We start from the raw sequence: 24,013 nt of genomic DNA, 5'->3' as shown, positions 1-24,013 counted from the left end.
GAATGGGAAATTACAGGTGGATTTTTAAATTCCTTTTGTTTAGTGGGCATGGGATCATGGAGGCAGTGGGAACTGGAAGGAAGTTCTTGTTTGGAGAATGACAAAATACACCTAGTTTTTCATCATAACATATGCCATCCGAAATGTATTGCAAAACAAGGTACAAGGACAGAAAACAAAGTCCTACTCCTATAATCCTATTCCTTAACCCACCAGATGCACACTCCTCTAAACTGTCATTCTTGAATTGTTGCTAAAAAACATTGGTGCAAACAAGTCAATAACTGATTGAACAGTACACGAAGGCGTGAGCCATGAAAATTATATCCTTTATTTCAAATAGCGTATGGCTTGCTACAGTTCATTTGCAATACTTATAGAAGAAATTCCCATGGAAACCATATGGAACCCTTTTAGGTAAAGTAATTTTTGCTACTGGCTCCTCTGAAAATCTTTTTGCGTCAATAATGTAGACCTAGAGAAGACAGGAAATCTGGTTAGCTTAGCAATGCATGGAAATAATGAGGAGTGATGTGGCATGCTCTTCAAGTACACAATTTAATTACCTGAGAGATGTTTGTTCCCTCTTCATGGACATATGTAACTACCCATCCATCATCTTCATCAATTCCGCTTTCCCTTGCAACAAATTGAACTCCAGAGCAGAACTGTTTCTCTTTTAAGTCATGGTACTGCACTGAGATAAATTGCTTGTTTTCCTGATGTTTTATGAAACTTTAGTCTGTGTACTAACAGGACATATCTGATACTTTATGCAATACTTAGTAGTTACTAACCTTATCTGGCATGTCGAAGTGCAGCTTTGCTATCATCTTAAACTTAAACAAGCCTGCATCCTTACACATGCCATGAACATGGATTGTGTAACAAGAAGGACAACAAAAACAACTGAGAAGAAGATGATTTTTCAAAAATTACTACAGTAAGTATGTTACCTGTTTTACTTGTTGCTAATGAGTCAACAACTTGAGCATATCCATACTTGTTTCTAATGCCTATAAATTTGTCATTGATGACAGGGAAATCCATTGCAACTTTCTCACTGGTAATATAACCTTCGTTTGTAGTGCCACTTTCCAAATTTAATCTCCATTCATAAGGGCGAGAAAAAAGAATGCCATCTAGTGAAGGATCAAAATCTTCTGAATCCTTATCAGGTTGGAGAAATGCCCTTCCATACCATTTTGACTTGTCAGCTCTATAACGGTCACTAGGGATAATAGAACCAAGTATCCGACAGCCTCTCACAACAACCTGTTCACAGGCTTTTTATCAAAGTACATAAAACAGGAAAATATGAACAATTCCTGATATAAATTATTATTACATATGGAATGTTTATTGTCATATGACTCCCTTTTATCTAGATCTGTCGGGGTACATTTAGATTCTATAGGATTTACCTCATTTTCATCCTCAAAGCAATTAAATAAATGGTAACTGCAGTGGTTCTCAACATCAAACCATATGATGGAGTCAGCATCACCAAAAAGAGGCATTACCCCAATACGTGATTTTCCATTCATATCATTTTCAATAAATCTGAAGATAAACATGTGCACATTGTCATGGCAGAATCTGCACTGTATAGCCCCCAAAAGGTGGTTCCGCAGTAAAGAAGATGCATATGGAGTTCACTCACGGCTTTTGTAAGAGTGTCCTAGATATGCCAAATCTGAGAGGATAGTCCATTATAATATTGTACCTATATTACATGAAACAGGTGTTAGAGAATGGTGATGTTTAGAGGAATCTGATATGACTTGTAAACAAAATGAAATATACCTTGTAGTTACTCTGATGTCATTAATGAATTTCCCTTCTTCAAATTTGAGATCAACCTTGTGAAGAAGCCTCTCACCATCAGCTTATTATGTAAAAAGGGGCATCAATAGTTAACTGCAGTTGCGATGTATGATAAAATATGTGAAGTGACAATTTTTAGTGGTGTATGCTATCAGTTTCCAGTAGCAACTAATACAATGACAGATGAAAATTTGATATTGATATGTCCAATGCATTTTTTTCACATTCATATCTGGAACTTTTTTATCTTAATCGTTTAATGCAGCTTGTTAAAACAAATTATTTAGTTTTTTACACATAGTTTACATCTAAATACTGTTAATTTCATCTCATGTGTTATTTTACTTGTTGGATGGTGGGTTCATTAACATTTCAAAACTTACCCGAAACTACTCCAAGCACATAGTGAGGTTTTTCAGAATTTGTCCCCATTATCACCAGGTCTCCACTTCCCTGAATCTTCTGTAAAAACAAGTAGTCATGTGAATTTTGGTTAACTAATAACTTAACAGGATAGACAATATTTAATAACTTATTATTTAAATACTAAAATGATCCATTTTTCATGCTTGCTAAATTGTGAACCATCATGTGAACTTGTGACCTCTTTTTTTTGGGCCTGTGGATCGGTAAAAATGGAGGTTGGAACAACTGCCCCTTTTCGTGATTATTATGTAGAAAATAGTGTGGTGTTTTTTTTTTAACTTGCAAGGAGTTCGCAGTTGAAATGTTAACAGCTTCCATTGCATACATTTGGATGACTAGTGAAAGGTTGGCTCCAAGCTCCATTGATGCTATAAGGTTCTAGAGTGTTGAGATTATTGATGTCAATTTCATATGGCAGATGGTTTTCTGAGACAGCAAAAGCTCGTCCCCCATGCTCAAATATGTTAGTGTTTGCGCTGTCCTTCACAGCTTTCCCAAATCTCAGCTAAGCCACAAAAAATCTGTCAGTATTGCAGGAGAAGCTATATAGCAATTACATCTACAGATAAAGAGTTTTATCATTTGCTGTCCTAGAAGATTAATGAACTGTGTTGTTATATTCTACTCATACTCATTAATCTTCATGAGATTATAGCTGTCCAAAAAAATACAGGAATAATTGACATAGAAATTTGTGTTTATCATAACTAACTTTGCCAATTAAAATTGCATTTACCCTTGATTCCAACTTATTGTTTACTGTCAACTAAAATTGCATTTTTGATTACAATTATGTTTTACTGTCAATGTAAGACTTACAATATTAAGAACAAATGCAACTAGTGTTGCATAGGGTTGTCCATCAGCAAATGGGACAAAAGCCACTTCATTCTTTTCTCTCTCTAATTGAAAGGTGTCTGTCCACAAACTTGTTCCTATAGGATATCTTCCATTCTCCTAGACTGCTCTTGTTAAAGTACACAGCATGTAGCATTCCATGCCCTTCGTAATACATGTATGTTGTTGAACCAAATATGGAATCCGCGATTGTCTGTGTTGGATGGAGAGGGTTTGGACCTGTTAAAGTAGTTCAATACATCAACACATGGTTATTCTCTTTAATTTATGACGTCAGTCCAAAAGTTGTGGCCGTTGGATGATAACTTTCTAATTAGGAATCTGGAAGGACATTTCACTTGTACTGTGTTTTGAATCCTGCATCCATCCATTCAACTGCAAGGAGTAATTCGCACTGTATTGAACACGACTCAAGTTGAGCTCACCATTTCTTATGTAGACACCCTCAGGAAAATCTTCTGGGACTTCTCCGCTGAGATCATTGAGTAAAACCGCCTCACCGATTTCGTCAATAGGTCGAAAATTCCCCTGTAGGAAACTCATTCAATTTTGTTTGTCTGATCGTAGCGATATGAGTTCAGTAACATCAACGAGCTGGGAAAGTTTGCTCATAGATGTTGCGTATTAGTGTTCAAGTTTATCCTTCAATTTTTAATTTGGTCAATCTAGTCCTTCAATTTTTATTTTTGTCAAACTCGTCTAGTGAATTTTTGGTCAAACTCGTCTAGTGATATGACACTCCATATTGCATAAGATTAATGCAAAAGGTCATTTTTGCCCTTAGCTCCTTCCCTTCTCAATTTCTACCGTCGCCATTTGCACTATACAAGGTCATGATGCCACGATCGAATCAAGCAAACCTAGATAGCTGGCCTAGCTCTCATCTCCCCCTTTATCTTTATCTGCTTCTAGCACCACTGAGCATGCGAGGTAGAAGTGCAGCAACTGCCATCTCATTTCTCTTCGATCTGAGCTTCACATCAACCAGCTCACTTTACCACTTCTCCGTGAAAGCAAGCAAGAAACAAATACAAAGCACAAGCATCTCTCCCCCTCCCTCCCCTCCTCCCCCTCTTGCCCCCCCCCCCCTCTCTCTCTCCCCCGCTCCCCAGCAAACAAAGCAACACCTACCCGCTGTCCAATTTCTCTCCTCAAGCAAGTTATGCTTGGTACTATATAAGAAACCCGATCCTATTCCTTGATTATTAGAATTAGGCCACTTAAAACTTGCACATATACGGATGGTGACGTAGACCTGTCCCATTCCTTAGGGACAATCAGGGACAATTCGTGAGTTTGCAGGTTACGAGTCTAACTTAGACAATAACCACGGCGGATGGTACGACTGAAGGTCGTGATGCTACGCTCAAGATTATTGCCTGCGGAAGAGATCGAGATGACGAAGATGCTACCCGAAGCTAGTTATCACCGTGTTGGCTTTACTCATGTCGTTTAGCCCAAGGGGTATGTCCCAGAACGTACTCTCATATTCTGGGATATAATAAATATTAATGTACAGTTATCGTGTAGTATGATTGTGATATTATGCTGAAATGAGTTTTGTATATGATAGCTACAGTGAACTGACTAAAACAGGGGCAGGAGTCAGAAACCCATCGTCCAAAGTTTTATCTTTAAGATACATTCCACCACATTATCTTGACCTCCTGGGAGTGTTGAAGTGTAACTTGGTTGGTACTCTCTTGGTGACGGGTTCAGATCAAATGCACTGCAAGTTTCGGCCGTCCAATTCTCTAGTGAACGACTCAAATCTGATATTCTGATGGGACAGTACCAAATAGCGATGAACAGTAATCCGATGGATAATACTCCCTCCGTTCAAAATTACAAAGCCATTCCGATTTTTTTGGAAAGTCCATGTTCATGATACTAAATAAATATCATTAGTTTATTCATTACATATATTTTTATAGTATATCTATTCGGTGCCATAAATCTTTGCGATCCTCTCTATAATTTTGATTAAATATAAAATGATTTGACTCTCTAAGAAAATTGGAATGATAATTTGGAACGGAGGAAGTATATGCCACGGTGCTCTTGCACTTGCACTGGATCCAGATCCGCCTCGGTGCCTATGGCAAGTTCGCAACAGACGCATAGCTAGTAGGCTCTTTGGTTGTTCAGACATACTGATCGCAAGCGACATGAAGTATACATTAGCTAGTGAGGGCTCTGCTTTTTTTTTTTAATTTTCATGAAGTGGCCGGAAATTTTGAGAAGACAGATTGGGGACACAAAGAAATTATAATGGTGTATAAAGATTTTGCCGGATGATATTTCAGATACCGTCATGTGTATAATTTAGTTCTTGCTGTCTTCTCAACCTGTGATGCTAATATATTTATAATTAAATAATGAACCAGTCTATGTTCGTCAACCTTTTCAGAGACTGCAACAAGCTTTTATTTGCTTTTTAAAAAGAAAAATGTATCGACATGCAACTAGTGAATGCAAGCATAAGTACCTTTCGACCAATGCAATGCCATACTTTACTCGTTATCCACGGTGGGGTGGAGATTACAAAAACAGGATGGCATTATCTTATAGTTTCAAGACCAGACGAATCCAAATCTGATTGGTTCATGCTGTCACAGAAATGAGTTTGGTTCAACCCAAAGCTCTGTTTTGCCTTTTGGCAGCTACAGGAAGAGCACCTTCGCAGCTGCCTGCCTTGCACGTCCGGTCTTCGAATTCTCCGAAGCACAACAATGCGGTATGCTAGTCCATTTAAATTTGCGCGCGAGCTGTTAAGGGCATGTCAGCATTCAGAGTTGAGACATCAACGAGAGCTATATGCATGCCTTTAGCCACATCTGGGTTACCGTGTTATGATGAAGACGACCAAGAACAAGTGGCGGCGGCGGCGGCGGCAGCAGCAGCAGCAGCAGAGCGGGAGGCCTGTTCTGGTGACGTTCTACGTGATACAGCCAAGAAGGGGCCGCTGCGGCAGCGCCAGGGCGACCTCATCGCACATCATTAGGCATCACCACCACCGGCAGCATCACCATCAAACCTTGCATGGCGGTCACCATGACGAGCGGCGTGGAGGGAACGGCGGCAAGTTGTTCCCAGATAACCGCCGGGCAGACCTGCTGGAGTACTCGCGGCAGCTGAGGGCGCTGGCACGGCAGGCGATCACCGCAGCTGCAGCTCCGCCGCCACCGCCACCCTTGCCTCGTCTTCATCAGCGTCATGACATCGATACGGTGCGCTACAGGATCGTTTTTTTCTTGTCTTGGTGCAAACACATTTCATTTCCGGCTCTGTCACACCTCGGCCTACAGGCTGTTGCGGTTCACGGTGACGAGGGGCACCCGGCAGCTGTTAACCGGAGTCTAGAGCGCGCCATGAGCCCGCAGCAGATCAGGCGGCAGCGCTGCTTCGGCAGCGACGGATGGAGCTGGAAGAGTGTCCTCCTGCTCATCTTCCCCATCTGCATCAACTGCGACGGCGACCGAGGAGGATGGATGGCGATGACAGCGAAAAGAACCGGGACAATAATCAAAAGGGTTGGCCGGCTGCGTTGCTGGTCAGCAAGCTGACGGTAAGTACAAGAGGATAACTTTTGTACTACTAGTCGCACATAGTGCCGTGTTCAGTGTTTAGATATTGTACCCTGACTAGTTGAGTGCGCTGCAGCAGGTTACCAAGAGCAGACGAGACCACGGCGGGTTCGCGAATAAGCTGATGTCCGTTTTGCACAAGCGGTCACGATAGGCCATTGTATGTTTCCTATGGCGAGAAAAAAGGACGCCACATGAGACAGGACATATTCGTGCATCTGCAGAAATATGACCAATATGTCAATGTTGCATCTGCAGAATAATTGATTTCACTGCTACACAACCTCTCATCACCGCCGGTCCCAAAATCCAATATCACCGCCAATTTTGGTGGTCGTTAGATATAGATTAGTGATGATGGAGTTCCCATCACCGCTGGACCAAGAACCTAGTTGGCCACACCCTCTGCCGGATCGATCCGGTTAGCCACACCCTCCGCCATCCGTCGGAGACCCGGCCACACACTACCGGAGTCCGCCGGAGCCTGGGGTTGTACCCTACCGAAGCCCCGTACTAGAGAGAAAGAGAGAGAGAGAGGTGGCGTACCGTGCCGCCGCTCCTCGTGCGCCCACTGTTGCTCCACCTCGCCACGCATTGCCCTGCTAACCGCTGCTGCTTCTCGCCAAAGGCACAAGGTGAAGGGCGAGCGAAGGGGGAAGGGCAGAGGCAGCCACAGGATTAGGAGGATGGGGAGAGAGAGGAGCAAGGGGAACGACCGGGGGAGAGGAGGGAGAGACAGAGAGAGAGGAGCGAGGGAACGAGTGGATAAGAGTTGTGCGTGTGGAACCGTGGATAGACTTAAATTCAGTGAACTGCAAATTTCGGGTTAGTGACCTTTGCTGCGTCGCCAGTGTTTAAAACCTACCAGCGGTAGTAATTATCACCGCTGGCTTTTAATTTGACCCGACGATGATGTTATATTGTCAGCGCCAGTTCAATTTTTTACCATCAGGTCATTTAAAAACCCAGCGGTGATAACTCATCACCAGCCACCACCAGCAACATGTCCTTTTTAACGAGCAGTTTACTAGCCTTGCTCACAGTCGATTTGCCACACTAGTCCCTCTCTACCTCCATTGATGCCATGGTGAGCTTCACAGTACCGCAAGAATGCTCACAGTCCATCATAGTGCTGGCAGAAATTGAGGAGGGGAAGGAGCCAAGGGCAAAAGAGATTTTTCACATTAATCTCATTCCATTATGGAGCACCACATTAGCACTTGGACGAGTTTGACCAAAAATCAAAGTTTAGGGACCAAATTGGCCGATCCGATAGTTGAAGGACGCACTTTACCCTTAGACAAAGTTAAGGGACCAAATCGTCTATTTTGCCTTCATATTCAACAATATTGTACTGAAGCATCTTTCACTCACTGTCATTATTAGATTGAGAAAGTAGCGCATATGTAAAGAGATTAACAGTCTGATATGCTAACAAGAACCAGTGCTACCTATAGGCTAGTTCATTTCAAGCTTATCCTTTTTTCCAACGCCACTAGTAATTAAGTCTTTTTAATTAAGTTGAGATGAAAGTATGAATCCTAAAAGTAGTAGCAAGGAAAAATGCAAGTAAGAAAAAAAGAGCAAATAGAAAAATCATCTTTACGCTTACCTCATTCAGAGAATGCTGCTCAGAGAATCTGTATGCTGTGTCTACGAATCGTTCCAGGAGATTTGAAGAGACTGACTTCAGAGTTCTCGATATCTCCTGCATGAGGTCCTGCTTCTTCCATCCAGGCGATGGCACCTAAACAGACGGCAATTCAGAGGCCTAAATAGAACTCCAAGTTGTAAAATGCAAAGATCCAAGTTTGCAGCCATTCGAGGCATTGCTAAACATGGAGTTGTTCGGAAGCGACAGGCTCGATCGTAGCTTTTTTTTTTCGCCCACTCAGTGTGTACACTATGGAGTGCAGGAATGACACGACGCTTATTATACAGCATCAAATTAGCTTCACTAGATAGATCATAAAATCTACTTTGATATTCCATTTATTTAATAATGCAGATGCTGATATATTTTTCTATAAATTAGAGTTTGACTTAGGATAAATCTAAAACGACCTACAATGAGCACCGGACAAGAGGATCACCAACAGGTAGCATCACTGCATGATACCTTGATGGCATTTGGCGGAGTGAAGGGGAGTGCTTGAGCTGGCGGTCTATGGCTGTGGGCGCGCACGCTGCACTTCCCGGCCGTCAGTTTCAGGCTGCTGCTGCTGCCTCCAGCTCTGAACATGGTGCCGTCGTCGTCAGACGCCATTGCCTTGGCGCGCCGGCCTTCGTTATAAAGACGCGCGTGCAGGCGCCGGGACAGGACAAGCCTGGCTTATTCGGTGTTAGGCTCCGGCCGTGGCGAGGAATAACGTGGCCTCATTGGTCGGATAGAATAGGCAGGAGTTGGCGAAGAACATAGTGAGCGTCACAGATGAGACGCATGGAAGCACATAGAATAGGCACTACATGTTGGCCTTTTTAGTCAGGGACACGTATGATCCAAAAGGAAAACAAGATCATGCACACAATAGAGAGAGGGAGTGACCAATGGTCAATGGAGCAGCCGTGCAACTAGGGCTTCGGTTTAACGCGTGGATTGCGAAGGCATGGCCAATGGGAGCAGCTTCGGGTTGGCAGATTTGTCCCTGTTCTGTATGAGCATGTTATTATCCTGACTGCTAAGTTCTAGCATCTTTTGCAGGCAACAAGTTACGGCACTTCTGAAGGAAGAGAGAGGGTGAAGACAAAGGAAAAGGCCCAGGACCACAGCACAATGCAGAGGGAGCCCAGCCATTGTGCATTGTAAATTTGTACAGCGCGAACACTTGATAAGTACATCCAGACATCCAGTTCGTCATGTTTCCCCAGCTCCAACCGGTTCCATAGCCAAATACTACATGCCATTGAGGAACAAGAACAATCGAAGAATGGGTAGGTATAGTAAGGTTTGGCTGGGAGTTGCCACACCAGTCAGAATAGATGCACTGCGTGTAATGTTTCTTCTATCAAGTCCAGCCATGCAAGACAACCATCTCTAATGTTCCTTGTTCATGTCACGGTCTCGTGGCCTGGGCGCGCAGACGAAGAGCGCTAGCTGCTACGTCGGGCGTTAGGAACAAAGCGCCACAGATCGACAGCAATGTCGACCTCCCTTTTCTTGTGGAACTTGTAGCTCTGTGGCAGATCGTATCGCAGCTGCAATGTAGGGGTGGGAAGAGATTAAGAAACCAGCTGCGGAACTAGGACTCTCTGAGAATGGGTAGGTATAGTAAGGTTATCTTACAGCATTTCATTATTCTAATACTTTCCTGGTAACAAGGGAAAGTGACTGGAGTTTATCTGCTTACCTCACACAGAACCTCAGCACTGGCAGCATTGAAATCACGCAAGGCTGCCTTCTTGATATGCTGATGATTAGAAACATGAAAACAAACGTGAAATGGCAAGAAATTATCAAATACATGAGGATAGAAAAACAAATAAAGTTGGCACGATCAGGATCATTCCTGTATATTCTGTACTTGTTCTGAGAAAAACATACTTCTCTAGTGGAAGTCTTGTGCAGAGAATAGACAGCCTGCGAAGCAACCTGTGAATAGCAAATGGGCACTTAAAATGTCAATGGCATAATCTTTCAACGGAAATCGTTATAGAAAACAAACACCAGTTCTGACCTTCAACCCCATAGAAAGGAACTCCATGTCTGCTCCTTTCTTTCGTGTCCCAAAAGGAGGATTCATGACAACGGTGTCAATATGGAAGCCTGCACCAAATGTCTTTCTATCAGCCAAAAGGCTGGGGAATGCTTTCGAATACTGAAAGCATAAGCATACCATCCAATTTAGACAAAAAAGAACACATTTAAAATTGTTTAATTTGCTCTGTATGATGCTGTTTGATCAGGTTTATTGGCCGGACCCATGATCTGATCAATAATTGTTACAACTATGAATCACTAGCACCTGATAAACATTGTTCAATCCCTACTGGTTATCAATCTGCAAGCAGGTTGAGCGATGATACTACAATTTTGGCTGTGAAACGAGTTTCTAGACATGAACTACTTAAGGCAGTCTATTGAGTTTGCATTGTAAACAAAAAACCACTAGAGGTTCACTTCTGCCTAGTTAGAATATGTTAGCACTTGAAAACAATACCTTTCAAATTTAAATTCTTTATGTCAGACCAAATTAAGTCGATATCCAGCTGCACAATCAAACATTTAATAAGCAAAAGACATGTCACTGACAAGAGAGGAAATATGGTTAAATACAGATGGCTAAGTATGAGTCAGTAAATATTCTTTTCAGCTCTACTTTTTAAGCAGTGTTCTAACATAACCAAGGCATTTTTTATGCCAGATAATAAAAGTCATGCAATAATCTAGAGAAACAAATGAGATAAAAATTATCATAACTTGCAAGAGGCAGTGAAAACGGAGGGCTAACATAGGAGAACTTAGATACACTCCACTGAATACAGAATAAGTGTTGTTCTGTTATATAAGAATACAAGATCAAAAAGGCACCATGCCTCCATCATAGGGAAACTAATTTCTACAAGGACTCAAGGGCACGCTATTTTTGCAAAATTTTACACAAACCGGATTCACAACACTGAAGTGCTGGGTATATCCATTAAGCCCAAGCTAATAATATTAGTTACAATAATAAATTCACAACAGCTTAAGCTTATATGATGTTGTTATGTGGAAGGAACACTTCAGTCTATGGAATAAGCCCAAAATAGCTAAGACATGTGGCCACGGCCTCTGGGTTCAGCTTAAGAAACTAAGGCTGATTTTGAGGCTAGGGAGACAAGCTGCTAGTGTGTAACTATGTATAGAATATATGTTTGGTCCCTCACATTATGTCAACACAGAATCCATAGATCTCAAGTTTTACTGGGCAATGGAACTTTGAAATTCAAGGATATCTAATTGTACACGTTACCTTGTTCATAACTTGAAGTAGAAATGTAATTAGCTACACAACATGCTACTCTTCTCACATGGTCAATTTTTTTCTTTAAAATATACAACACACTACTAAGAGATAATAAACTAAGCTGGTAGCTTTGCGCAAAAACAACACTAACATCTGTTTTAAGCATTGAAGCTATGTACAACTTCAACAAGACTGTGACAGGAAGATGCAGGTGCACCACATATGCGAGAATTATCGTCTAGAAGTATTTAGGGTCTGACAATGATGCAATTCATAAATAATTAACAGGTGAAAAGGGGGATTAATAAAGTGAAGGGTTCTCCATTTCAGAATAAAAGAGTGGTTAAAGTGGAAAACTAAGAACCATAATATCGGCATACCTCCAGATCAGCAGCATTTTCTTGAGCAAGTTCAAGTGATTGTGGATCAACATCAATACCGATAACATGTCTGTCAATCTCAATCACAACCATAGAGACTAAAATTAGAAATGGAAGATTTTTTTAAAAAACTAAATAGAAAAAAAACCATTCAGATACTAAAAAGACACATTGGTTTATAATTCCCTATAGCAATGAGGAGTATTTAAAAGTATTCATAATTCCCTATAGCAATGAGGAGTATTTAAAAGTATTCTGCAGTATCTGAATTCATAGTATGCCATTGAATAATATACTACATTGTTTTAGCTTCCCCTAAAAGGAGTGTGAATAATATACTACGTTGCTTTAGCTTCCCCTAAAAGGGGGATTAATAAAGTGGTGGTGCTATTGCATAGATAAAAAGGGAAAATTTTAAGCAGACACAAACTTAAACATACTCACTCAGCATCCAGAAGAGCACTCGCCACTGCCAGGGTGCCACAGCCACAGCCAAAGTCAGCTACCACTTTGCCAGTTATGTCATTGAAACTATTCTCCGCCTGATTGGTTTGTCAAAGCATCATGAGCATGATAAAGCTAAGTAAATATCACAACATAAGGAGTAGAATTTCAGCATCTGACTGCCATTTGCACCAGATCAGCACAAACACACAAAAGAAAGTATTTGTCAACTTAAGGCTTTTACATGCACTTTTACTGAGGCAAACAGCCAGTGAGCCATAGCCAAAGGTTGAATATTCCAAAACATAAGAACTGGAATATTCCAAAGCTCGTACTTCGATTGAAGTCATCAAAGTTCCCATCGATGAAAATTGCCAGTCAAGTTAAAAGCATAGGCAATCTACTGCCAAAACTAAAATCTGAAGGGACAACTAGATGCATAACCATTAACCAAACGCACTTTTTCTCTGTGAAAGAGCACTGTGATGCAGCTACAATTACAGAATAAAGCCACCCTACAGCAGCCGTGAGCCCGTGAACCTAGAGCCAAGTAGCTCAGTCGATGCAGAACCAAAGCTGCACTTGGTGGCAGTGGCACCCAATTCCATAATTCCACTCACATACTCATCACATCACAAGTTCACAACAAAGCCCCGCATCGCATCCCAAAAACCATCCCGATAAGAGAAAGATAGCATCCTTCCCTCCCGAAACAAAGCCGGAAAGCATCGGAATCGGAGCAGGATGAGCACTAACCGTGTAGAGCATCCGCGACGCGATGTGAGGGCCTGTCGGGTACTGCTCCAGCTCCACCTGCACCAACAACGCCGCCCAAAGGCAAAAGTGAGATGCCACCCTGCTTTTCCCCCTTCCCAAAATCGGGCAGGAGACGGGAAAGAAAGGGAGAAAGGCGAGACGCGGCGGCGGTGGCGGAGTGTACCTTGGGGGCGGGGAACTGGGTCAGGCCACCGAGGAGGCCCTCCAGCTGCTTCAGCTTCATCTCCTCCCCCGCCCGTCGCCGTCGCCGTTGTTCCGGTGCAAGCCGAGCACACGACGGACGCCGTGGAGTGGAAGTGGTGGAGCTCTTGCTGCCGGCGAGGCGAGGCGGCGAGACACTGGCGCCCCTGACTCCGAGGGGGCGCAGCGTTTTTAGGGCCGGTACGGGTAGGCCAGCCGAGCTGTCTTGGGCTGGGCATTCACCGCTCCAGTCAGTATTAGCACGACAGGCCCGTAACACTAATGGGCTGCAGGTGTTAAGAGGCCGAGGAAAAAAGCCCATACTAGTGAAACGTGTCGAAACGGGCTCAGTAAACTAAGGCCCATCTCTCTCCTCTTCTACCTTTCCGGAAGGCATTTTCGTGCGCCATTCTCGCGCCGCCTCCTCGATGGAATCGAAACCATCCGTCGCCGTCGCCGTCACCGCGGCGGCTGGTTGCCCCGCGGCCCCCGCGATCGGGCGGCCAGAGGCATCTTCTCCTCTGGGGGCGGGAGAAGAAGGCGCGGCCTCCTCCGCGCGCGAACCACCGATCGCCGCGCGGTCTTCCTCCCGCGCGCGAGAAGAAGGCGGCGCCGGCGGCGCGCGCGGAGGCTTGCGTGTGTGTTAATTTCTGCGACTGCGGCCGTGTAGGTAAGCCAAGCGTTGATCTTTTAATGAATTATGCTCTGGATATGAAAACCGACCGGTCAATATGAACTTCAGGGTTGGGCGAGAAAGAAAATTGTGGAGTAACATTGGTGGAGCCGTTTGGACTGAAATTCGGAGGTCTCCCGCAGTCGCATTGCACAGATGCTAGCTGGAAGGGTTGGAACTTGGGAAGCATTTCGGAGGGAAATTCAGTGGTCTCACCCATTGCACGTCAAGGTGCCTTTCTGTGTTGATGTTGACTGCAAATTAAAACTGCTTTCATTTCATTTTGAGGACGATAGGTACGTGACATAGCTTAGGCGGATATACAGGCCATCGGAAAAGCATGCGTGTAATGCATAATTATAGGCTTTCCAAACTGTTGGGGTTTGCTGTGTGCATATCAGTAAGGCAGTAACTTTTGGTTGATGTGGACTGAGTGCTAAAGATTACATAACAAAATAGCAAAACGTAATAAGGAAAGCGTAATTGCGGAGTGATTGTAACCAGTTCATGTTGTATATTTCTTCATAGATCAAAATTTGAAAATCTACAAATTTAGAGGGGAAGAACTAGAAACGGTACGGTATCTCAATGTGTTATCAAGTTGGTAATGAGATATGGACATGATATGAGGTAATCATGCCCTTAATAACATCAGCTGAATGCATACCAGGAAAAATCGCATGAAAGAGGAAAGAAGTTTTTACGGTGCTTGGAAGGGCACCAAGAGGTACGAAAATTATTATAACATGAGATTTGGTACCAGATTGTGTGGTATGCCCTTCGAGGATGGATGGTAAAAAAACCTCAAGAGGAAATTGGTTCTAGTCTAGAGTCACACATAAACAAAATTAGTGGATGCATGACATAATCTCGTGTAATTTTGTATGCTACCTTATATACATAAAGACACTGCTTTTTGGTTCTAGTTCAAATGAAGCATTTCTTTTGTAAAAAAAAGATGAATATATATCATAAATTATGTTCTAAAGTCTAAACATGTTGCATCTGTTCTTTAGATATTGTGTGATTCTATTGCTAATTGTCTATTTATATTTTTATGCTGAAAACTGAATCAGAATGATTTTTTCCTTATTTCTTTATAAGTGATAAGATGCACAAATTAATTCAGATTACGATAAAATGTCCACCAGTCACATAAACATGTAAGTTGGCACTAATCACATAATCAAATAGCCTCATTGCACGTTAGTTGCTAGGTACTCACAAAGTTACAAATGCCCATACTTTTCATTAGATAATCAATTCAAAATGAGATATATATCGGGCTTAATTATTTAGCATGCAATGCATTCATCATCAGATCATTCTTCTTGAACTCAAGAGAGTCTAGAGCATGACCTCTTAGTTTAGTACATATATATTGTAGCTCAAAGCTAGAAGTTTTGTCAAGAGCATTACATCGAATATATAGAAGACGCTTCCGCTAGTGCACTAATGAAACAACTTATTCATTGCTCAGGTGGTCGATGTAAGCTTGATACCTACATAGGAGAGGGGGGGGGGGGGTTAGAGCTATGCAAAGGTTATACATATGCTCCAAATGGAAAAAAAAATGCATGTACTATAAATGGTTTTGTAGAGCTTTCTTCTAGGCTCACTGATAATATTTAATAGAATGGTTTCACCATTTTGTATGCTGGCACAATTAAATTTAAGTATGCTGCCTTCCTTTAAGGAACAAGGTATGTTAATCGCTTTCCATATTTTTATTTACTATGAATTACTCCATTCGGTCATAAATATACATAATCAGTTTAGGTTTAAGATATCGACATGGTCTATAAGGAGAGACTTTGACTATTGATTTCTATAAAAATATTTATTTCAAATGTAAAATGTCATATATATTATAATTTTACTTTATGTTAAAAACTATTTGAAGTTTTAGCCATTTGTGACCGGAGGGTGTACTAATTTATCAGTGATCTGTTGAAATGTGGTGACAAAAAACAATTAGATATAATTCATGTCAAATAAGCAACATCACTAAATGTATAATCATTCACTATTATGTAACTTTTATACTTGAAACAAGTGAAGAAGTTTCACCCTATATGCAGGGAAGGATCACAAACAGCAGGGCGAAGGTATTCCTGGTTAGCGTCATCAGGATGACCCCTAGATCCACAAGGCCCAAGGTCCTGGCAGGTCAGACGCAGCACATTCTCCTCGCTAGTTTCTTGTATCTGGCACAATAATAAAAGCTTGAAAACTGAGAACATAGTATGAACTCTCTTGAGTATATATAGAATAGAAGGTACCAATTAAAACTAACACAATTTCTCATATAGAATTATGAAATTGCAGCAGCATAACTTCCTTTTCGCTTGAAATATATATAGTACAACTCTTCAATCGTTAGAACTGTTCACTAGTATGAACCAGCAATACTACACTTCTGTCATATTTAATCGTACAGTCATTCTCCATATTAATAATACTTATGCCTCAAACTGTACATATTGTGTACTTCTATATATATAGTAGGAAATTTACTGGAATATATGATACACACTGTATGTTCTTACTTTCCCTGAACAATGTTATGATGTCAGATTTTTTATATATAGTAGCAGAATGAAACTATATCAGGAATGTGCACATCACAAGAAGACATGACATAAATAGCGTATTAAACTGTCACACACAATGCATCACCTTCCTTCTTAAGTCCTTGTTAGAATCTTGAAGTTGTTGTTCCTGCACAGCTTACTGGTTAGTATTTCTGGGATATTAAAACAAAATATATGACAAAGTTAGTACAAAGTAAATTAATATGGAAAATACATCACCTTACGCTTGAGCTCAAAGAGTTGATCGAGCATCTGCTGGTTCTGTGAAAGTTACCACTGGTCAGCTTACTGAAATTCGATCTTATACTATTGTTTGTAATATACCCTAAACACTTCCAGTATCATGGGGATAAATGAAAGTCTGCATGGAAATATGCATTCTAGTTACCTTTGATGATCTGATGTGCTTGAGAGAGATCTCAATTTGATTCTCAAGTTGCTCAAGCTCCTTTGTGCTAAGTGGACCCAAGTCCTCACCAAGAAGATTTCTGCAGACCAAGATCAAAACTTAATCAGATAGTACTTGTCATAGATGTATACAATATTATAGCCAGTGTAAATAATCCTTATAGCAAGGGACAAATGACAAAGTGGCGATGTACCTCTGAGTGGTTTGTAGGAACTCAATCCTTGTCTTTAACTTCAAATACTCCTGGTAATTACTCTACTCAATAAAAAAATCAGATCCACTGATTAATTTGAGTAAATTTTGATTATAAGATATGTAGAAATAGACATGCACCCTATATGCATATAGTTTACTACTTGGCCAAGCATATGTGTACAGAGTTACTAGGCGATAACACAGGAAAACTCAAGTTGTCAAGGACAATGTGCACATTAACTATCTAGGGGTTTATATAAAAAAATATAAACATAACATTCTATAAACATAACATGTGATTTTTAAATATTGATGCATGTATATTCAACTATACAATTTATGCTAGATCAACAATGTCATGATTGGTAGCATTTTAGATGTTTACTTGAAACATAAATTATGAGACAGGACTGTTTGTAACAACACATGACAGATATTGTTGCATTATTGTCTCCATTCAATATGAGGTTATGGATGTCTTTTTTTTTTTAAACTTTATGATATAGATACATATTATCGGAACATGAAAAAATTTGGTTCCTTGTTACATAGAACTACTTTTCATTCATATTTGATTGAAATTCCACTCATCTGTTCATCCAGATTGCATGGACTTACGGTTGGATATATAGAGATTTAAAAGAGCAACAGATAGAAAAGAAGCATAAACATATGAAAGCAGATACAACTTCAGACTATAATGGCATCTTTGATATATATCTCTGACAGTTGTGAACATGTTCAATTTTTTCAGGACGCCCATGATTATCAAAAAGACAATGTCACCTAGCCTACTCTAGTAGGTTTGGCAAACATTAGAATTTTACTTGACCACTGTATGAAATTCCACATGCATTATTTTAACTGCTAGAGTGCCCATTTCGATCAATGGGGAAACAGAGAAATTTCAAACATCAATATTGGCATGATGAACAAGGCTGTAGGCCTGATCAAGTTTAATTTACGGAGATCATGCTATCATAATATGACCTTTTAGGTTGAGCTAGATTATAGTATACATGAAATTGAGGATCGAACTCTACAATATGACCAGTAAGTATTTATTCCATTAGAAGGTACAATGTATGGTCTTGCACTCATTTCATTTTTTTAATATCCTGGACATGCCACAAAAAAATAAAATATATGCAATAATAATCTTTTATAATTCAGTCTATAAAGTGCACCTTAAATAAACAAAGTTTTATATTATTTTCTTAAGGATGTAGTGAAGAGGGCCAACATATATGCACGGTTAGCGCAGTGCCTTAGCATGTGATTTGTAATATTTATTATTATATCTCTGATATTTTCCGAAATAATAAGCCCCATGGATTCTTGACAAAATGCATCTAATTGCCCAAGAGTTCTTTCAAGATTCATGTTTCTGTTCACACATGCAATGAATAAACATGGAGTAAAATTATCATTCAGAAATCAGAATGTTACTAGTTCAGCCTCAATTGGAGCTGATGATGCTTCAGATGCGAAGTTGCAGCTGCGGTATCGCTCCAGTGTCTTGTACATGCTGTTGACAAAACAATTGAGTATTGAGGACAGTGCCAAAAAGGTTAACTTAATACCTGTGGTGTTTTATATACCTCACACAGAAAAAAAGGTTAAAATAATAAATACATAACCCCGGTTAGTCATATTTGTGCGCATCCTATTAACATGTAAGATTAATTTTGCACATCGCTATATAGCAATATAGCTACAGATGTATTTGTAGTTATATTATTATTACTGTAAGGTTCCCTCAAATCTAGCTAGAGAAATAAACAATGTTGCATCAATACATACACCTTTCATTACAATTTGATTTTTTTAGACTGGACATTATTTTTATTTTTGGCAAATGGCAACTGGAATCAGTAGCTTTGTTTTCTTGCACTGAATACAGCATATAACATGTGCATATTTTCTTGAACAATGACATGCGCATTGTCATCCTGCATTGGATTTCTACATCCGTTGTTCCAGGCCCAAAGAAGACCTGCTGCAGGTACTCTCTCTCTCTCTCTCTCCATGCATCAGAGATTGCTTTGCATACGATATGACACGATGTTTTTAGCCTCTTGCCTGCAGCGCCCTAAAGAGTGAAAGACAGTACACTGCAGCCTGCCTGTGTCCATCGGTCCATGGTCGATTCATGCCCCAAACATAGGATAACTCACTCCTGCCCCCTGACACGGGCCAATCGATACACAACACACCTAGTACATGTGCCTCCCTGTCTCATCCTGCTGCAGCTGCTTGCACGACAACTGAGGAGCTAGACAAGACGTAGAGAGAGAGAGAGGGAGGTCTCAATTCCCCAATGGAACAGTAGAATCTAATAAAGGAGAAGCCAGAGAGAGAGAGAGGAATCGTCCCAATGGAACAGTAAAATATAACAAAGAAAACACAGATCAAAATTAGAGAGGTTCCAGATCTCTCCCAAGAACACAGCACTCATCAATGGAACAGTACTAATGAACACTTACAAAAATGCATGATGAACACAAAAGAGATTTTTTTTCAAAAAAAAACGATGCCTTTTATCCAGATCTGAAACGGTGAAGCAGGAAGCTAATAGACATGCAGGCTAGTTCCTTTGATGAACATCACTAGCAAGCATCTGCTAATGATCTCCGACATGCACTAAAAGGAGGCGATAAGCGTTAGAGCAGCAGCAGCTAGCAGCCTACAGATAGAACGGATTATTGTGAAGCGAGATCATCATGATCTGTGCCATCTACCATATTGAGTTACTGACTGCCTTTTTATAGCAAAACGTAACTGAAGTTACTGAACTCTCGCAGAAAACAAAAGAGGAAAGGCGAGCACTGAGATAGATAACACGGCCACCAAACAGATATTTCCCCAAACAGCAAAAAGGAACAGGAGCTACGAGGCTATGATCTACAGGTACCGAGCCGCAGATCTAAAAGAATAGCCTTCATCGCACATGAAATCCCGCAGAGAAAACACCAAACTGAAATTAAATTTCAGGAAAATTTATACGATTTCTCCACGAATTAAAGAAACGGGAAATAAATAAAAAGTAGGCATGATGAACACCAAAGTCCAAATGAGTATCGTACGCATAAAGTTTTTGACACAAGATGTGCCAGGCAGGCAGGCATCCATGTTTCTCAAGAAGAACTACAAAGATATCAGAAACTGGAGATTAATTGCTGGATGGGCCTCGCGTGTTCTCATCATGAAACCCTGGTTGAAGAAGGGAGGTAGGGCTAAGTCAGTCGTGGTACGTACCATGAGGAGGTGGAGAACTCGAAGAGGCGGCCGCGGCTGGAAAAGATGATGAGGGCGACCTCGGCGTCGCAGAGCACGGACAGCTCGTACGCCTTCTTGAGAAGCCCGTTCCGGCGCTTGGCGAACGTCACCTGCCGGCTGATCTTGTTCTCGATCCGCTTCAGCTCCACCTTCCCGCGGCCCATCTCGGCTTCCTAGTAGCTAGCTCCGATCCCCCCCCTTCCTCTCTAGAGCGGCAAGATCTTTATTCTCTCCTCTTCTTGCAAACTCTCTCTCTCTCTCTCTCTCTACCTTATTCTTCTTGCAAGCACTTTCTCTCTCTTCTCCGTCTCCCCTAGCTGCTACTAGTAGTAGCAGTAGTTTCTCTCTCTTTCTGGCCTTGGCACCTTGGGGAGTATGCTACTGTAGTAGCTTAGTTATGCTATGCACGTACGGCCATGGCTCCTATTTGCCCTTGCCTTTTATCGTCCCCCTCTCCCTCTTCTCTCTCTTGCAAGTCTCTCTCTCTCTCTCTCAACAAAGCCCCTATCTCTCTCCTCTCTCTCAAACAGCCCTCTCTCTCCTCTCTGTGTGCCTGTCAATCGGCCATTGCTCTCACTGTTGCTTTTCCCCCAACTTGCTCAAACAGCCAGCCATCCCAAGCGGCGACGTGATTGGTGCCAGGCCACGGCACGAACCTGCCCCTGGGAAGGGATGGCCCACATGGCAGCGGCACGGTCCAGATCCTTGTCGTCGTCCTCGTACGCGTCACGCGTGCCGCTGCTGTGAGAGTAGGGCAAAGGGGGGAGAGACCTCGGCCTCGGCGTGCAGGGTAGGGCGTAGGGGCACGTGTCGATGCCTCAGGGGCTATAGCCGGTAGTATAGGTAGCCTCAAGCGTAGTAGTGGCTCAACTTTGGCTGGCTACACGCATGGCTAGTCAGCAGTGACCCACATGTCTTTCTTGAGGGATATGATGCAGAGAAATTCACGGAGATTTCAGTCTTCAAGTTTATTCCTCGTCATGGAGTCCATGGAGTACCTTCAAATTAAACTCGCATTGTCAAGACTGGCTCGCGAATTCTTTTTAGTATGTAAATATAAACATCAGTTGAATATGTTTTTGTCTCTCCCAGTAACATAATATGCCGGCACAATATATGTACGTCCACACTTATGCATTTACTAGTGCGCCTTCTATCACAATTCACAAGCATAACGCCCGTAAAATATTACAGCTAGAAATAGCCGTGCACTTGTAATAAACATATATATGTACCATGATTTTGCCCTCTCAACTCCACCAATATATAATGCTAAGAGATGGAGTTCATGTTGATCATGATTAATTATATATCTTATTAATACAAAGATACATGGCTCTCCTGCAAGTTTGGAGAAAAAAATAGATCTTAGGAAAATACTATGAAGACTATGGCACATAAAATGTCCTCGAAATTAATCTTATTAGTAGCAATGACACAAAACTTGCAACATTTCTATCGAAACTAATCCTGCTAATTCTAGTAAGAACTAAATGAGTAGTTGTTTAAATGCACCTAGAATGTCTCATATTTGAGAATAAATTTTGAATACTCGGATGCTTTATATTTCAGGAGGAATAGACACTACTAGAAATATGAGCATTCGTCCTTGACGTTAGTACCGGACAGCTTTTCGCCGGGTACTGACGAGTGAAATTAGTACCGGGTAGAAATTTTTGATTCTCGGAGGCCTTTTAGTACCGGGCCATAACACCAGTACCCCATGGAGTACCATTTAGTACCGGTCAATAACAAACACCGGTAGTACCGGTCAGTGTTATTGATCGGTACTAAAGGCCTCTCCACGGGTTACTTCAAAAGGAAAGCATATCTAACTCAATCACATCTGTTGTCTAGGTGAGATGGTAAGGAAGGTTTGCGCGAGGCTTGAAGTCGTGGGTTCGAATCGCACGGACCGCGCATACGCATATTACGCGTGACTTGTGACTTGTGACCGTGCGAGGACCTCCTGGCTGTTCGTCAATTTTTTTTCCTTATTTTTTGGGCACAAAGCCGTTTAGTACCGGTCGGTAACACCGATCGATACTAAATGACGGATTTAGTACCGGGCGTTTTAACCGATACTAAATGGCGTGGTATTTAGTACCGAACAAGCGGTTTCGGTCAAGCGCCCAGTACTAAAGGGGGGGTTACTGACTATAAATAGTAGAGGGGGGTCTCATTTGAGGACACACCAACCAAGAGAGAATTAGAGCTCCATTGCAAAGGCGAAGCGCTGCCTAGCTAGTGCTTAGAGTAGGGAGAGAGTGAGGGGTAGTTTGGGGAAGCGTCGGGTCTGTCGGTGCTCTTCCCTAAGCTTGTACCTCTACGAATGTTGTATTCCTTCAAGTAAAGTAAGTTCATATTCGTGATTCCTTTCTTTCAATAGTGATTATATTTGAGTGAGATAAGTTCTCTTACTTGCAAGTTCGTTGCTCTGTATTTATACAAAGTGCTATAGTTTGCTATGAGATATCAGACGTAGTTAGACTGCGATAGTAATTAGTAGCGTAGACGTGGTGTCTGGGCTAAGGGTTATCCTTCATTTGCCTTATATCCCACGGGTTGCTAGAGGTAGGCCGTAGGTGGTGACAGCCCTATTGGTTCTTTGTAATCCTCCATGTTCGGATATAGCGTAGAGCTAGGTCCGTAGAACCGCTGGCCGGAGTCTCCTGACAGATCAGAGGTAAGTCGGTGCCCGTAGCAAGTTATATCTAAAAGATTGACCTCTAACTGACCTATAGTGCTATCCTTAGGAATTCTCTCTACCCTCACCACCTACCTTCATGTGTCCTTGGACCGACTAGTACAGAGTTAGTACATACACGTTTCCTTGGATTTGATACCCTTGGAATACTCTGAGGTGAAAGCTATAATGGTATCCGTGTGCTTGCGGATTTATTCGCTATCGCTAAAATACCCAACAAGCTTTCTAGCACCGTTGCCGGGGAACGGTTGCTGTATCTTTCTTCTTACCTAGTCATCCTCTTACCTTTTCAATTTTCTTTCTCCTACCTTTACCCCCATTATCATGGAGCAGCCCACTATCCAAAGCTTCTCCGCTCCTAGAGGCGAGTTCTTAGAGCCACCACCTTCTGAACACCCAATTTTCACATCCAGCTATGAACTCCATCTCGACCTTGTTGCTATGGTTCAGGGACTTTCCTTCTCTGGGTTAGATAGCGAAAACCCATACCACCATCTGTGAGAGTTTGAGCAAGTGTATTCATGCTACGCTATTGCAGGTATGTCACACAATACCCTCAGGTGGAAGTTGTTTCCCTTTTCTCTTGTAGAGAAGGCCAAGTAATGGTACACACTTATCGTTAGTAGCGCGAACGGTAGCTGGGACGACCTTAGAGATAAATTCTCTATCGCATTCTTCCCCTTGACTCGTATCGTTGCTCTACGGAAGGATATCCTCTCCTTTCAGCAGAA

At 41.8% G+C, this 24,013-nt stretch overlaps 3 protein-coding genes across 3 annotated transcripts; all 3 read right to left on the bottom strand.

The window, feature by feature from the left end:
* Positions 1-308: 308 nt before the first annotated feature.
* Positions 309-9,294, bottom strand: LOC117852886 (carotenoid 9,10(9',10')-cleavage dioxygenase 1). The gene is made up of 10 exons (XM_034735171.2): positions 8,818-9,294; positions 8,311-8,445; positions 2,211-2,289; positions 1,807-1,888; positions 1,664-1,726; positions 1,425-1,563; positions 957-1,275; positions 798-850; positions 567-719; positions 309-475 (listed from the first exon to the last, which is right to left on the bottom strand). Exons 1-10 carry the CDS (start codon positions 8,962-8,964, stop codon positions 362-364), a joined length of 1,284 nt encoding a protein of 427 aa, XP_034591062.1. The 5' UTR covers positions 8,965-9,294; the 3' UTR covers positions 309-361.
* A 142-nt stretch (positions 9,295-9,436) lies between these two features.
* LOC117852888 (uncharacterized) lies at positions 9,437-13,605 on the bottom strand. Its single transcript, XM_034735176.2, has 9 exons — positions 13,409-13,605; positions 13,225-13,281; positions 12,469-12,566; positions 12,025-12,094; positions 10,856-10,904; positions 10,373-10,461; positions 10,240-10,287; positions 10,046-10,105; positions 9,437-9,893 (listed from the first exon to the last, which is right to left on the bottom strand). The coding sequence occupies exons 1-9, from the start codon at positions 13,466-13,468 to the stop codon at positions 9,789-9,791; spliced, it is 636 nt and encodes a 211-aa protein (XP_034591067.1). The 5' UTR covers positions 13,469-13,605; the 3' UTR covers positions 9,437-9,788.
* Positions 13,606-15,327: 1,722 nt separating this feature from the next.
* On the bottom strand, positions 15,328-21,124 carry LOC117851622 (MADS-box transcription factor 5). Its single transcript, XM_034733468.2, has 8 exons — positions 20,555-21,124; positions 18,746-18,824; positions 17,295-17,356; positions 17,081-17,180; positions 16,912-16,953; positions 16,778-16,819; positions 16,169-16,305; positions 15,328-15,600 (listed from the first exon to the last, which is right to left on the bottom strand). The coding sequence occupies exons 1-8, from the start codon at positions 20,737-20,739 to the stop codon at positions 15,564-15,566; spliced, it is 684 nt and encodes a 227-aa protein (XP_034589359.1). The 5' UTR covers positions 20,740-21,124; the 3' UTR covers positions 15,328-15,563.
* Between the last annotated feature and the right edge of the window lie 2,889 nt (positions 21,125-24,013).

Source organism: Setaria viridis, chromosome 4 (assembly GCF_005286985.2).
Source record: "Setaria viridis chromosome 4, Setaria_viridis_v4.0, whole genome shotgun sequence".
Classification (NCBI taxonomy): domain Eukaryota; kingdom Viridiplantae; phylum Streptophyta; class Magnoliopsida; order Poales; family Poaceae; genus Setaria; species Setaria viridis.
The sequence above is the reverse complement of the archived record's forward strand: the minus strand, read 5'-3'. Positions and strand labels throughout refer to the sequence as shown.

What these genes read in the sequence shown, in the direction of transcription:
- LOC117852886 (XM_034735171.2), bottom strand. Translation starts at nt 8,964, where the DNA reads ATGGCGTCTGACGACGACGGCACCATGTTCAGAGCTGGAGGCAGCAGC. An exon ending in GACATCAGAGTAACTACAAG is followed by an intron (nt 1,727 to 1,806) that starts GTATATTTCATT and finishes CATGTAATATAG; the next exon opens with GTACAATATTATAATGGACT. An exon ending in ATTAGCAACAAGTAAAACAG is followed by an intron (nt 851 to 956) that starts GTAACATACTTA and finishes GTAAGGATGCAG; the next exon opens with GCTTGTTTAAGTTTAAGATG.
- LOC117852888 (XM_034735176.2), bottom strand. Translation starts at nt 13,468, where the DNA reads ATGAAGCTGAAGCAGCTGGAGGGCCTCCTCGGTGGCCTGACCCAGTTC. An exon ending in CCCAGTTCCCCGCCCCCAAG is followed by an intron (nt 13,282 to 13,408) that starts GTACACTCCGCC and finishes TTGTTGGTGCAG; the next exon opens with GTGGAGCTGGAGCAGTACCC. An exon ending in ACAAGACTTCCACTAGAGAA is followed by an intron (nt 10,106 to 10,239) that starts GTATGTTTTTCT and finishes TCTAATCATCAG; the next exon opens with CATATCAAGAAGGCAGCCTT.
- LOC117851622 (XM_034733468.2), bottom strand. Translation starts at nt 20,739, where the DNA reads ATGGGCCGCGGGAAGGTGGAGCTGAAGCGGATCGAGAACAAGATCAGC. An exon ending in CTCCAATTGAGGCTGAACTA is followed by an intron (nt 17,357 to 18,745) that starts GTAACATTCTGA and finishes TTTATTGAGTAG; the next exon opens with AGTAATTACCAGGAGTATTT. An exon ending in TTCCTACAAACCACTCAGAG is followed by an intron (nt 17,181 to 17,294) that starts GTACATCGCCAC and finishes CTTGGTCTGCAG; the next exon opens with AAATCTTCTTGGTGAGGACT.